Here is a 16,479-nt window from a genome sequence, read left to right as displayed (position 1 = left end):
TACTCACTATTCTCGATTTATTTCAAAAAAAAAAAAAAGAGTAGCAACCCTGCTTATGCCTATTGGTACAAGTATATACCTAATATTTTGATAGCTCTTAAAAATAGTGAGTGACCCCCTACCCCTCATGGGCTAGGTATATAGAAGGCTCACACGCGTTTGCAATTTTTCTACACTCGATATAAAGTACCTGTAATATGACTTATCGATGCACGATTTTTGAGGTGGGATCTGCCATAGTCGAGCGTATAACATATTATATAACAATATTTCTTTACACTCGCCTCGTGCACACGCACGCTGTACACTATATGTTTCAATAACGTTTTAATCCTCGTGACGTCGTCAAATATAATGTCATTATAATACAATATCGTAAAACGCTCACCATTATCTGCCGACAATATTAATAATTATTATTGATTTCGCACATCTCTCGTCGTCGCGGTCGTCGTCGTAATCGCGCGCGTTCGGCTCCGGCGGTGCTGCAGTTACGCGAGTAATCGCTGCCTCTACCGCCGTTCATTCATGGTCGGAGCTTGTTCAGTGCGAGTCTAGCCGTCGTCGTATGTTATATAACATATTATTATTAATAATATTATAATATAATAATATAATAATATATAGTAAGGCACAGATAGAGAGAGAGAGAGAGAGAGAGATAGATACCTCCTACGCGTTTGTGTGGCGCTCCGTCCGTGAAATATAATATTAATATTATATCGCTGCAGCTACAATATTATATACCGACTGCTCTGAGACATGTGTTCGAAATGCGTTCTTTTCATTGGAAGCGGCGGCGGCACCGGACTCGGGTAAGTTGAAAAACGTCACATATCGTGTAATACCTGCATTATATAACACAATAATAATAATAATTATTATTATTATTATTATTATTATTATGCGATCGGTCATACTACCTATATGTATTATAATATGTACATAAACATTGTTTTCCTAATTTGATATAATTTTATTATAACAACAGCATAGCATAATATTATATTATGTATATAGATATTAGGAACCTGATAATAATATACGGTTGTACGGTTATAATTTCGCCGAGTATGGTACTTTACCTATACGAGTGAAATAGTTTTATAAAATCATAATCATTCTGTTGTCTCGCGGTCACCGACATTAAATATATTTTTTACCTATTATTATTTTCTTAAGTTAGACTTGTGTATACCAACCTTGGAAATTTGAAAAAATTCACATCTCTAATTATTTAAAATACCTACCTATATTAGTTTAGGTGAGCTGGTTAGGTTAGGCCAGATACAAAATTGTTATCTCGAATGAGGTACCTACCTACATACACGCGCTCCGTCGAGTGCTTATAATAATAATATTATACGTTATCGAAAACGAAAACGAACGAGAAGAAAGCTCGACTCCGTATCTCTCGGAGCGGGAATTTGTCGTCATCGTCGTCGTCGCCGCCGTTTTACGCTCGGCCAACAAATTGATACAAATATTAGACCACAACAACTGCGCGGCTCCCTCTGCAGGCTCTCTCTAGTAAATTTCGACGCGTTGGGAGGGGGGGAGGGAGTCCGCCGTAAATTAATGATCTAATTACGACTCGCCGCGGCACGGGACCGCTCGGTCTTCTAGGCGATGATCGGTGTGTCCGAAAGGGAGAGGGGAAATAATAAGAAACTTCGAGTGGCGGACGGAGACTGCAGCGAGAGAGACGCAGAGACGGGCAGGACTAATGGATGGCGTTTTCGCCCTCCGCTCTCGTGTACCCACGGCCTCTACAATAATATGTATAGTGCTGCACATGATGATAATGATAATAATAATAATATACGTTCTGATTCTTCCTATCCGTCTCACCGAGTTCGGTTATATAAAACCGCGACGGCGGCGGAGGTGTATGGCCGTCGGCCAACAAAACCTATCTGTCCCGCGCATTATATTATACGAGTCCGCGACTCGTGACGCTGTTTTATAGCCGCCGGACCGCAGCTATCCGTTTCGCGAACGCAAACGCTCTTTCGTTTTAATTATTATTATTATTATTATTATTATTATTATTATTATTATTATTATCGTCATCGTCATAATATAATATAATATATAGTACTCTGCTGCGACAGTGTAATATATTATACGCGCCGCAACTTTACTCCTCCGCTCGAGCGTTTGCGCGCATTTATTGTTTTGTATTTTTAGAAGACGCGTGTTGTATTATGCCTAATAATAATACTAATAGCCGACCGAAATCGAAATTATGTGACCGCGGTATAGTGCAGCAGCGGTAATACGTCTTGGTCGACCATTGCGCGGGGTGTTTCAGAGAGAGCGCATCACACACGACTGCGGCGATATCGTTAAATGTGTGTTATTACGTCTTATTATAGTAATATTATATTGTATTATATTAGGCATATAGGTACTCTTCTCGTGTGTGGCAGAACTATAAGATAGTTTGGCGCAGTGAATCATCGTAAATTTTGAATTTTTTATTTAAATCCTCTTTCGTTCGATTGCCGCCGCGGCCGTCGCGTAGATAATAATATTAAAATGATTTTTTTTTTTTTGCTCTTTTATTATTCTCTTGCCGAAGAGATACATCGCATCATATAACCACCGAACGTTATCGTGTGCATATGTGTATACCTATTATTATTATTGTTATTATTAAAAAAATCAAGAGTCATAATAATATTATAATTTAAATCGACACTCGTCGTCGTAATACCACGTATATGCGACACACGCCTCGTCTGCGATGAACACGTTTTACACGAAACAAACACGACTGGTACCTACTCTATGCACTGATAAATATTATTGTTGTTATATCCCCGCGGTATATAATATGCACACAAATCCTCTTCGGGGCCGTCTGGTGCGATCAAGTGCGTGAAGTGAACACGTTTTGACAAATATTTCGTTTGGTAATCCTCGAGTGTAACGTTCTTACGATTAAAATTTAAAGTATATAAATAGTGACCCATATAATATTATTACATTCTGTCCACCGTCAAAATACATATATTATAGGTTATTATAGGTGCCCACCTGCAGAAGTCTCGCGTACTAAACCATAATATTATACTGCTCATATTATTATAATATACTCTGTTCGAGTTGAGAAACGTAGTCGGGCTACACCCGTTTGTCATCCCCACCCAGTCAATTATCTGTACACCTGCCCCTGCGCGTATAAGTACTTTGAATACGTTTCTCAACTTGAACAGTGCATAGGTTACGGATAATAGCTAGTCATGCAGACTTGGGCGCGAAAAAGGGGAGATATTTTCAGGGGCACATGCCCTCTCCGGAAATTTGTCTCGAAATCTCACCTGTAATCTTTTGATACTTATTACTATCTTTCTCACTCGTACATTTCCGCCGACAGCGTTTCCCCGCGCGTTCTCGTACTTCCGCCGACCTAACGACAAGACAATTTTTATACGTTTTTATTTTTAGACAATACGCACGCACCACCAGATTGTTCGCGTAATTGAGATTAACCGCGGCAACGAACATTTATAATATAGGAATATTATAATTTTTTTTTACGACCTCGTTGATAATTTTTCAATCTTTTTTTTTTGTCTCTAATAATACAATAATTTTATCCCCATATATACAGCGTGTGAGTATATAGGTATCAAGTGCGTCCCCCCCTTTCTCGACCGCGTATACCTATGTAATTATTCGCCGTCGTCGAAACGACGATACATCGACATAATAGGTATATAACCTAGCTAGTATATAATACCACATTATACCATTTTTATATGTAAGTAATACTCACACAAGACTGTATACCAGTGAGTATATACACAGAAAATCATTAAACGCTCGTCGTCGTCGTCGATGATGATGATAATAATAATACAATAATGTGTGTGGTGTAGTGTTCGGGTACTGTTATCTGAATTTCAATTAGACGATTTATTAACTGCCTGCAAACAGTGCAAACACGTCGAGTGGAACTACCGCCGCTAACATTGTACCTTTACTATATATTATTATACCTACATTTTTTTTTATGTATAGTATATTATAATGGTATGTGTGTATGTGTGTGTGTGCGTGCTTTCGCTTGAGGCCAAAATGCGTAGAGAGAACTTTATCACCTTCTCATTTATTTTATTGTCTTAATATAATGATGCTTGCAATAATACTGTTCTTCTTATTATAATTTATTTATTGCAAAAATAAGAAAGATGGAATAACTCTCCTATATTATAGGCTTGATCCTATATATGATATATAACAATATAATCATGCGCAAATATTAGTTATGTTGTTAACGTTATGTTATTATGACCGGAAACATCTCAGGCATCAAGAGCGAATATTATTAACAATTTTTATTAAATTATTACAATACCTACATTTAATATATTTTTTTATTTTTTTTTTTTTCATTTAGACTTTGTAATACCAATATAATAATATTACGAAGTATTAATTATTCGTACAGTTATTGTTGTATAGAATTAATATCGAAAGAAAACAATATTTTATGTTTTTATCTCCGCGGACAAGCCAATATATAATATAGGCAAGGCTGGACGCGGTCGTTAGTGTGTACACAATAATCATTTTATAATATAATATATTATTATTATTTCTTTACATATGTGCAGTGATGTTTTTGCTATTAACAATGAACGTTAATGATTCGAATGAATTTTAGCCGGTCCGTTTTCTACAATATATATAGACGCGCGTAATGGTATACGCCGTGGTTACCGCAGTGCAAATATAATTTAATATACCAGCTATATGGTACCTACCAACCTACCTTTCGACCCCGGCCAATTAATAATTATATTTTATTCTTTTTCGACGACCCAGCGCGTCTATAGTATAATATATAATATAATAATAATGTTTCCGCGGTCCAAATTCTTATTTAATTTTATGCGTCTGACTTGTACGTCCGTTTTATTTAATTCCAATTTTTTTACTCACATAATATTATCAAGGTCATCGAAAGGTGGCCGCCGCCGCCGCCGCCACCGACAGTTTTTTTATCCGTAACAATGCACAATACACACGCAGTATTATATTATAATATACGAGATATTATATATATTATATCACACGAGTGCCATAATTATATTTGCCATTATAATAACAGTAATGTCCGTCTGACGTATGGTCGCACCACGTGAGAAACCACTTTTGTAAGTTATAAATTATCGGCCGCAACGACCACGCACTTGACCACCAGACGCGGCCGCAGGGTTAAATCATAATATAACTACCGCGACGTCGAGGTATTTTATACCGTAAATTGTATTATAATATTTTGCTCTTCGCTGCAAAGAGGTATATTATATATGGGTATAGGTCAGGTTTTTATTCCTCGATTCGTCGTTCGTCGAGGAAAACAAATACCTCACATCGGTTATTTGTCTGCGCTTTCTGCAGTATTTACGCTTTTATCGGAATCGGAATGTCCGGGACTGCAGAAACAAGTCGATTACACGCGGCGATAAAATTGTATTTGTGCCGAAAATTGCTTAAAAAACACACTGCTCGTTATTGTAATAACAACTATCGTGTCACGGCTTAATCGTACACTTAGGTAGGTCAAATAATTATAGCTAGGTATAGTTGTGGTATTATTATTGTTATTAATTTTTTTTTTGTAAATCAGGCATGTATTAATTTGAATGTAGTCGTTTTCGACTGAATTATAATCCACACACAGTAGTACCATATCTATAACTTATTCAAGTGACGACATATTATAGTGTGAACTTTTTCGTCGTCATATTATGGCGTGCAACACAATATAAAGTATATACGTTTTAAAATGTCAACGCGTACCTATAGGTATGTATTATAAGCAGTCGAAAAATCTAAGCGAATATGTTATTAATTTGAATAAAATATTGATGTGGTTATATATATATATATATATATATAGGTTTTATGCTATAATATTATACACGCACACACGCCGAAGAAAGGTAATGCTGCAGGCTTAAGAGGATAGATATATAAATGCATATGCGAGCTGTCTGCCAATAATAGTTAACTCTTTGCGGCACAGTGGGACATAATAATATAATGAAAAGAGTTAAAACGAGTATAATAGAAGTTTGAATAAAATATACCGCCTATAAAATAATATGAATTAATATTTGATCATATTATGTATTTTGTGGAATCGTTGAGGTCGACGTCGAGCGGGGGATTAAAAAAAATTATATATTTATTTCTCGGCGCCCGTAGCACATTCCTCTGTCATCGACATCGCCGTTACGCAAAATATAATACAATACGAATACGAATAATAAGAATATATTGTGTACGTTATGCAAAACCAGATCACAATAAATATCATAACGACGTGCAGAATTTAATAATATACCTATATAGGTATATGTAGGTAGGGTGCTCCGCGAGAAAATATTCTTCTTTATTGTATTTTCTCGCGTGTTCGCATATTACAGAGGTATTCGCGACGGAACAAATTATTATACATTGTACCCATATGTATAGCACGAATCATACTTGACGAAATAACAGCATTATTACTGTATTTATGTGTATGATATTATACGCATACGGACGAGCGACATTAAAGACAGTATAATATATAATGACGGGACGATGCGCGTGAGGGGTCTGGGACTTATCTCTCGGACGGAGGGCATCCGGCTGCGGCAGTGGCGTCGACTTGATAAATATATTATAATATGTATACGGTGGCGGTCTGTGTGTATACCTATTATATATATATATATATATATATATATATGTAATGTACGGACTAAAAGAACAAGAGAGGAATTTTTCGGAGAGGGGAAAAAACCATCCCGTCACCGCCTCGGACGAGGGCGAGGGGATGCATGACCGCCACGGGCAGGATCAAAAGGGTATAATCGCGTATATATCCACCGTGCGTGTACTTTTTATGTGTGTGTGTGTGTGTGTGTAAGGGACACGCCGCCGCAACCCCAAGGGTCCTGTGAATAAATAATAAAACACGCTGTACTCCATGTGTGTGTGTGTGTGTGTGTGTGTGTGTATGACATATGTATAGAGAGGGACAGTATATACCTACTATATACAATACACTGTCGACTTAGGCCCGAGCGAGGTACACCCCGCGGGGAAGGGTGTACGTTTGTTTAGGGTTAAACTCGTATAAATCACCATCGATTATTATTATTACCTATACCTCTCCCGCGCGTATAATAATAATATATAACATGCGTGTGCGTGTGTGTGTGTGTGTGTGTGTGTGTGTGTGTGTGTATCTTATCGATGTTTTACTGCAATGTGCAATATATATATATTATGTAGCTTCCCTTGACCTCGCCCTCGTGATATTTTTATAAAAAATATTCTGTTTTTACGCAATTGCCGTATAATGAAAATAAAAACCTACACCCCTCTCCCCACCCACTGTTATATAGGTATACGCGGTCGGACATCTTACATTGCTAATTCGATTTTATCTTGTAAAAACAAAGCCGAAACTCGAATCGCTCTCTGCAGTAGTATACCTACCTAAATAATATAATCGAATTTATATATACTCGCTTACGCACTTTTCATGTTAGACCCAGTTAAATATAATCTCTAGGGACGGATTTTCAACGAAAAGTAAATTGTATTTGTATAGTAACAATACAGATAATGTCCTTTTTCTCTTAAATAACAGATCATCTGTCCAATATACTGTAAGTAGTCACTATAAGTACCTATAGTATCATGTATGATGTCCGTCTAATCGACAAAAATGTTTGGCACGGATAAAATCGAATTGCAGGTCTGGCAATCGTTCATTTCTAATGGGTGTTTAATAAAATATATATACATCGCATGAAACACAAAATTATGAAGTAATGATGTAGCGGGTAGGTACCTAGGTCAAACTATTTAATGTACAATATTATTACTATACATTCTCAAATGTTTTATTTTGATTAGGTACTTGTGAACTGTTGTACCCATATTATGTATATATAAAACGAAAATGTATTATACTTGTGTACTTATCTTTCACAATAACGATGATTTTTTTTCAACAGTAAATCGGACACTCTGACGGAACACGGTGAAGATCCTTCAGGAGGTCTCCCCGGCATGGATATACTGCAAAACTTGCAGGGCGATACCACTACTATAGTCGAAAAAGAACGCAAACTGTCGGAAATGATATTGCAATTGCAATTGTTTCGAGAACAACTGCTTAACCAACAAGATCATCCGAACAAGGTAAGGTTTTACTTAGGTACTAAAATAGTATTTTCGGGCAAATCGTTTTAAGGAAATAAAATATTTATATAAAGAGACGGCGGGCCATGGAAAACTATATACACTAAACAATACGCATCATTGTATAAATATGTCCTGCAATCTTATATTAGCGTTAATATTATTTTTTTATCTAAAGAATTTGGGGACCTCTTTTCAACGGACGTATTTTGTGCATATAGACGACGTTATTGTTTGTTTTACGCGCAGGTAGCCGGTAACAGTTCCTAATTTGGTGTACTGCACACGCAATTATTATAATATTGTTAAAAATCGACACAGAAATATCGTGACCGAAATGAATATATAAAGTAGATATTACGCGATGCCTAATAAAATTCTTTTGCGGCCCACGTACATTTTGGAAACCGCTGATATCTGCTGCAGCTGAAACACTGCAAGGAGCGTTTGGAAAAATTGTAGACACGCGTCCTACATAACCCAGAGATACTTCTCGGTGGAGTGATATGTGTGTGTGTATGTGTGTATATTATATTATGCGCACGGAGAGAGAAAAAAATTATTTAACTGCCTTCTTCTCTAGCCGACATTTATGTTTTGTAATAACTTTTGATTTACTACCGTTTTTGCTACGCCATCATAATAATATATAATAATAATACTCTCATACACATGAACTATTTTTATAATCGAGCGCATCGCACTGTATTATATCCGATCAGCGCTACAATAGAGGGTGGTTTAATAATAATTATAAATATTATTTTCGAACATTTTTAACATTGGCACGTTACATTAATTATATTATTTTTAAACAAATGAAAACCATATTTCGCACAACACTTTAACGATGATATACACATATTGTATATTACAATATAACCACACTGCAGCTGCAGTGGCATTCGCGTATTGTATTTAATTTTGCGGAAATCTGCCAACTCGAGTGCATTAACAAAACAAAAAAAAAAACGTTGAGATACATTCAACATGCAATAATAATAATACTAATCATCATCATTATTATTATTATTATTATCACATCGAAATTAATTTATATTTACAGTCGACGGTTTTCATTTCCATCATATCGGGTTCACCGTTTAATTAATGTATATTATTATATATTGGCGGAGCTTTCCGCTTGTTCTTTTGTATCGTCACCACAGTCGTCGTTGTCAGGTATAGCATTTTTATGATTGGAAACATGAAAAGTCTGGTGCACATTAATGCCACACAATCGGAAAAGTGGTTTTTTTCCGACAGGGCAGTGCACGAGCGGTGCACGGTGACGCGGGTGGCGGCTGAGTTCAATGAGAAATTAAAATAAAAATACTCTGAAAAAACTGCTTGGAACGAATCTATATATATACAATATTATATAGAGATTGCAGTATATATAAGGGAGGAGGAAAAGAAGGGTCCACTGCGGAAAGACGAGCGTTTTACCTAAATCATATTGTAGTACTTTTTTTTCCGTATCTCACTCTCTCTATCTCTCTCTTCATTTTCATTAATAACACAACGCCGGTTACGCGAGTATACCGCTGCGTATGTACCGCGATATACCAGCTATGTATATATTTATACACGCCTCCATTCTTTTTCATTACTCGGCCGTTTTTCTTTTGTTCCGCGTTCGGACTTTAATCTGCTTCTGTGCTTTTCAAAAGAAATTCTTTCCTTTTGCATGTCCTCCTCCTCCCGGTCTCGTCGCTGCAGTCTGCAGAAGCGGGTGCACATTATAATAATTCCGTATCCTGCACCGGTAGGTAGGTCTCATTATTTCCGGCCATTATGTAAACTTTTCGACGAACGGACGTGCTCCGCTGTTCAAATGTCCGTAAAAACGCCGCATATTAGTGTAAAGTGCCAGTGGAGTTGGGATGAGTAGTATATAATCCTATATAATGTACAGCAGCAGCACTCTCACAGATCGTCCGTGCGCGGTGTACTGCACCTACTTGAAAAAAGCACGCAAACTTAAATAACAGCTATATATGCTTATGATACGTCATGAGTACCTATGCTTACACGGTTTTTCACGCGTTTATATACTTTGATTAAAACTCGATTACGAGAAAAAAAAACGCGCGTACGAAATAATATTTACGCTATACGCGCGCTGCAATATGCGTAATGTGTATAACGAGAAGTTAATCCGACGTATGTCGCCATCGCTTTCGCGTAAAATTTGTTTTTGATTAATTTCCGACGGCTGGCGTGCGGTGGAACCACGGGGGTTTGGGGGAGAAAAAAACCGGACAATCAGAAAGAGGTCCGAGACACGAGGAGAAAAGGGTTGTGCAGGGGTCGCGCGTGCGGCGTAATGTGATTTATTATAATATTATATATTATTATACCGTGGAGAGTGCTGCTGCTGTTACAGCACGCAGCACAGTTCTTGCAGTCCGTCGGGGTGCTCCCAGCTATATATATGCATTCCGCGCACACCGCTAATTCCGACTATATATAGGGTTTTGCAAAGTGGCCGGCGCATTAAATATTCATAAACATATGTTTGATATAATAATATATTTCGCGTTGTCACGCCCGCAATCGACATATAAACTGTGCCGCTGCAGCGGGAGACGCGATGATGGTCCTCCGGGGATACGACGCTCGTAATATATATGCCAAAGCACTATCAATATATGGACGGCGATCAGAGCGTTTGTATATGTGGGAGAGACGGCGGACTACACGAGATAATATTATTATAATGCTTTCGACAATTTGCGATGTAGACGTAAACGTAATAATACATACAATAACGGCGATATGTATGATAATATACATAGACGTCGCGTTTATAATTGTTCACGGTCCGCGGGGCTTTTCGCTGGCTTCGGGTGCGGACTGTGGTGTATTTAGGAATTTGTTATGGGGAGGGCCCAGATCATTTTCAGAACACAGAGCCAAGGAGAGCTTATAAGTCCATGTAACATTTTTGAGTTTTTAATCATCTAATATATAAAAATCTCGTGTCACGATGTTATACACTATAACTATCCTCCGTAACAGCTCGACCGATTCGGATAACTTTTTTTGTACATTTGGTAGGTACCAGAATAGGTCTTAAAGTATTTTTCACCCTCCTAGCTTCACCCAGGAGTTGCTCAAACTGAGATTTCGAGACTTTCTATGACAATGTAAATGTATAATAAAAAAAAAAAACCCGATATTAATTGAAAATTTTGACAATTGAGGCGACGTAAAGTTTTTACAAAATCTTTCGTATCGTATGATAAAATTTGTTTTTCTTAATCATGTAAAAACACAAAATTTAACATGTACGAGACACGACTACATGAATCAATGGGAGAGGTCTGGACCCCATAGACCCCCCCCCTCCGTAAATACCCCACTTGATGCGGATGTGATTGTCAATCGGGCATAATATAATATCCTCACCAATATACTTCTGCGCTTCGTCGTGGTCATATCGCGGGCGCAACACTGCACATCGTCGTGCGAACAGTGTCTAAATCAAAAATATATTACAATATAATATGACTGCTTTGGGGTGCCGTCTCGATTATAGAAATAAAATAATAATATACTGTTTGATTTGCACGGCGTCTATACATCACAATAATATCATATACATGTTGTATGTTGTTACACTTTGGCCGCGACGAATCTTTATTGCGATTGCTATGCACATATATATTGTTATTATGCCGCTGCTCGCGCAGAGTTTAAATTAGAACTCGTCGCGCGCCTGTCCGACGATATGCCAGCGAAGAGCATTCATTCATTTCCTTGACCGCGGGCGACGCCTAAAACGTTTAAATAATACCAAGCGTATATTTCTATACAATATGTATGGGCAAATATGACCAGGTACATGGTAGGAATTGGTATATACTATATATCCGAAATCGTCTCTGGTGGCCCCGTCGACGATTTTCCCAATAAATACCGCATGTCGCCATTTGTAAAGGTACTCCGCGGCCTATTCCTATGCCATGGATGTGGTCGTCATTATTTTTCGGTATTTTATGACGTTATAGACTGCAGGAAACTATTACTGTTATAATATCATATAGGCACTGCTGCAATAGGTCTCGCGGTCGAATACCTATAAATTATTATAGTATAGTATTATATATAATAAGTATATAGGTATAGGACTGCAACAGAAGCCGAAAAGAATATAATATTATTGTCACGTTGTAGTAGGTACCTACTATAACTTTATGACACGACATCTATATCTATCTGCGTTGTGTTTTTTGACCGATTGATTTATTATTATGAAAAGAGCGGCTTATTAAACGTAATTTTCTTCCATCACCTCCACAGTCGGTGGCGTGTCGTACAACTGTACAGCGTTGCGACGATGATAATAGTTTTCAATTATTTCTATTACAACCATTATTGCCGTCGACTGAACCGAGAAAAATGGCGGCTATTGTGCGAGTTGGTTATATGGTTGTTGTGTGAGAGTTAAACAACGACGTGCGCGCCGCGGTAGGCAACGGCGAAGAGGATAAAAGAATATAATATAAGAGAATATAGTAACCATATAATATAATATACACCTATATAAGAACAGAAAAAGAAATCATTTATCAAAGTAGGTACTGTTTGTTTTGTGTATTATTTATTATTATTCCCTCGGTTTATTATTATAATATATCATATATATAATTTTTTTTTTTTTTCAAAACGAAATACACACTGACTTTTGTTGACCACGACCTACTTGTATTATAATGACGACGCCATTGTGGGCGCGTACAATACGCGTATTGTCTATTCGCCTAGGCTTCGTTATTACAATAATAATGATAAAAAAAATTTAACTCATGCACGCTGCAGTGGTTGACGGTGGCGGTGATAGCTATAAGCAGGTATATAATATAGACACTGCACCTTTTGTCAGCGTGTCTCACCGGGTTACATCATTTTTTCTGACGCGTTTCTTCCAAGTCCCGTCCATTCACCTTGGCTGTCGAGGTTCTCGGCTGATGTTTGTGCGTGTGTTTGTGTGAATAATAGGTTACTTTGTGTACATATATATATACACAATTAATATGTATCTAAATAACAATAAAACGTATATTTGCATACTAAAACGAAATATATACAAAATATAAGTCAATGTTCATCATCATCAAACTCCAGTGAATATTATAGTATAATATTATTATTTTATGTATCGTACATTCTGTACTATGCGGTATATATAATATATATGTACGATAATGTATATCATCGTGTATACCATTATTTAGGTAAACCTATAATAGGCTATAATAGGTACTATCATTTATTTTATAATTGTATTATTATTTCGATCCTATATTATTATACAGGTATACCTATATGTCCTATTTGCACGTATATTATACGGACAAGCGACGCGTGAAGCCTGAACATATTCGCTGCGGAGTATATCGGCTTTGCTTTTTCATCCGTGTTATTAAACGTCGAGTTTTCCCGAATAAATTTCGTTAACATTATATTGTACTAAAGAAATCCGATAAAATACACTATGTAATATGATTCTAGAGGAAAAAAATATGGAGAGGAGAGAGTGAAATGGTGTTTTGGAGATGCAGTGTAGGTAGTTTATACTATAATATATAAGTAGGTATAAGTATACGTTCATAAATATATTTTCTGTTCATTTTATTTCTTTGTCTCTCTTTTATTTTCGGTAGAAAAATCGATAGTCTTGCATACGTATATGCATTGTATAGATACGTTTACAGTCCTATATACAAATTACAATATATATATATATATATATATATATATATATATATGGCGTATTATATTCTATAGGGCGCATATTAAAATATGCTGCTGTCTGCCATACGACGTCGAAATGTGTTATTATTGTGTTTCGGGTTTTTTTTCGAAAAACACCGTCGTCAACTGCAGCCGCACCATATGTAGGTCAGAAAAGTGACTTGTCGTGTATATAATATAATAGATTAGTGTGACGCGCCGTCGTCATTTATTGGAGCGTTTGTTCTGAAAACCATCTGTATATAAACATCTGGAAACAGTCACGGGTCCCTCGTATTACATTATCGACAACGACGACCATATTATTATATATAATATAATAGTATCTCGCAAAATATAACATACTAACACAACAATAAAGTATGTATGCAAGTGTGTGTCTGGTGCTGCAGCAATGTGTCGCGCCCATTCGAAAAATCGTGTTCGTCGAAAATCCCCCGCACAGTGATTAATAATGCGTATATGTGGATATATATAATATTGTATTACTTCACTCGCAACAGTATATAATATTAAATGCCTTTATATATTATAATATACCTATAGGTTGGCGCAGGGTAGAATTTAGATTCTTTCCCATATACCTACATCATCGTCCATCCGCTTTAGAGGTATAATATACGCCTGCCCTCCGCAACGTGCGTATGTGTGTAGGTATATATAACGTATAGTTATAGACCTGAGCTGCTTGCACATGCGCCAACGTTTGCCCCAAAGTTCTCGTACCGTTTTAATTTAAAATAAAAAAAAATGTTATTCTCTCGCTTCTCGGACGAGTTTCATAATTAAATACTTTATATGCGTCGTATATTACAAAAGTACAATATGAGTTTTTACACTATTTCACCTAAACAACCCAAGTATTATATTAAAATCTGCAAAAGCAGTTCAAAGTGATGTGCTAATATGAATACAAAATAATATAATATGAAATTGTATTATGCATTCGTATATATACATTCGCGTTTCGCGTGTTACCTATATGGTAAAATCTGTCTTACTCGGATAAATAACGTATTAATATATTCATTAGGCATTTTATTGTTATTATATAATATACAGCTATATGTACGCTATACAACGATATAATATAATAATATAATAATAATTATACTTTTAAGTATTGAACGTTTTGTTTCGTCGGTCTTATAAGATTAACAATATATAGATACCAATAATGGAGGAGGAGGATCTAACAAAGGTGGGATTGTTATTATTATATTTTTTTATTACTTCGTATTATATTGCTGGTAGGTAGGTAGGTAGGTATGTACTATAGGTAGATCGTCGTTATTATAATGTATATATATATATATATATATAGGTATGTAGTTTTATAGGAACGTCATCGCCATTGTTCGCGCGGCGTTATTGTCGTCCACCTGTGTGCGCGTGCACGCGGCGGCGTCGACGTGAAAATATGTATTGTTGTCGGCGGCGGCCAATAGCAGCCCTTCGTCGTTCGTGCCAATCGCGTGCCGGCAGACCCTCCGAAAATATATTTTTTCCTCTCTTATTGTTTTTCATCCGTCACGCCTGTTCGCGAGGCCAACTGCGGAAAACCGCCCCGTCGTGCGTTTTCCATCGTACAACAATTCATACCAACATTATTGTTATAAATCTATAGGCAGTTACCCACAATAACGATGCGCAACAAACCTGTGCGCACCACTGAATATGGAATAATAACAATAATATGTTTTCGCTAATATGTATCGCTTATTTATTACACGAGTATACGTGACTATATACCTATATTTTAATTAATTCTATATTATGTACCTACAAATATGTTAAGCAATCATAATATTATATATCAGATACAATTTTTTCTCTACTTAGGTGTTTTTATAATAATAATAATATATAGTTTCGGTTTTTCATTAGATATTATTTATCGTTAATACATAGTTTTTTTTTTTAAACAACATTTATCGTTTTAATTTGTGTTTGGTTTCACGTGAATTGCGCAGTGAAGGTTTTAAATTTAATAAGTATAGGAATACAATGCATCATATTTGTCACATATATATATATATATGTACTCGAACTATATAAGTGGACGTTATAAGGCCTTTGAGTTTCTATCACGATAATAATTAAAAAATGAATTATTCAATACCTTTGGTAGAAGTTTTTTTTGTCGATTTGTCTCCAAAGGACACTTTGTATATTATTTGTGTATTTGAACAAAAAGCGTTGCGCCGTGTCATAGGCGGCTGCATCAGTGGTGGTGAGAGGTGATTCTCGGAACGAACCGTTAAAAGTACATAATTAACGGAAAACTCTGCGCTTTATTTGTCAGACGTCAGTTCTTTTTCCGGGAAATAAAAAGCAGCAAAGGATATTATCTATATGATGTTTTTATCGTCATTTCGCCACGTTCATCATTTACCCTCTCCGCTCCGACAACCGTACACATAATAACTATTATTGTATTAACTGTTTCTCGAACATTTACATAAAATATGTGATTATATGCGCTCGCTGCTTCCA

General features: G+C 36.4%; 1 protein-coding gene across 2 annotated transcripts in view; it reads left to right on the top strand.

The window, feature by feature from the left end:
• The window catches only part of LOC100168120 (GATA zinc finger domain-containing protein 10), a 176,149-nt gene that overhangs the window by 138,780 nt on the left and 20,890 nt on the right, over positions 1 to 16,479 (top strand). For both annotated transcript variants that reach the window (XM_001951936.5, XM_008189362.3), the window contains one exon: positions 8,034 to 8,220. In XM_001951936.5, coding sequence (XP_001951971.2) covers positions 8,034 to 8,220 — 187 coding nt within the window. The remainder of the gene's footprint in view (positions 1 to 8,033; positions 8,221 to 16,479) is intronic.

The sequence above is a fragment of the Acyrthosiphon pisum genome, chromosome A1, assembly GCF_005508785.2.
Source record: "Acyrthosiphon pisum isolate AL4f chromosome A1, pea_aphid_22Mar2018_4r6ur, whole genome shotgun sequence".
NCBI classification, from domain to species: Eukaryota; Metazoa; Arthropoda; class Insecta; order Hemiptera; family Aphididae; genus Acyrthosiphon; species Acyrthosiphon pisum.
This window is presented reverse-complemented; position numbering and strand designations above follow the sequence as displayed.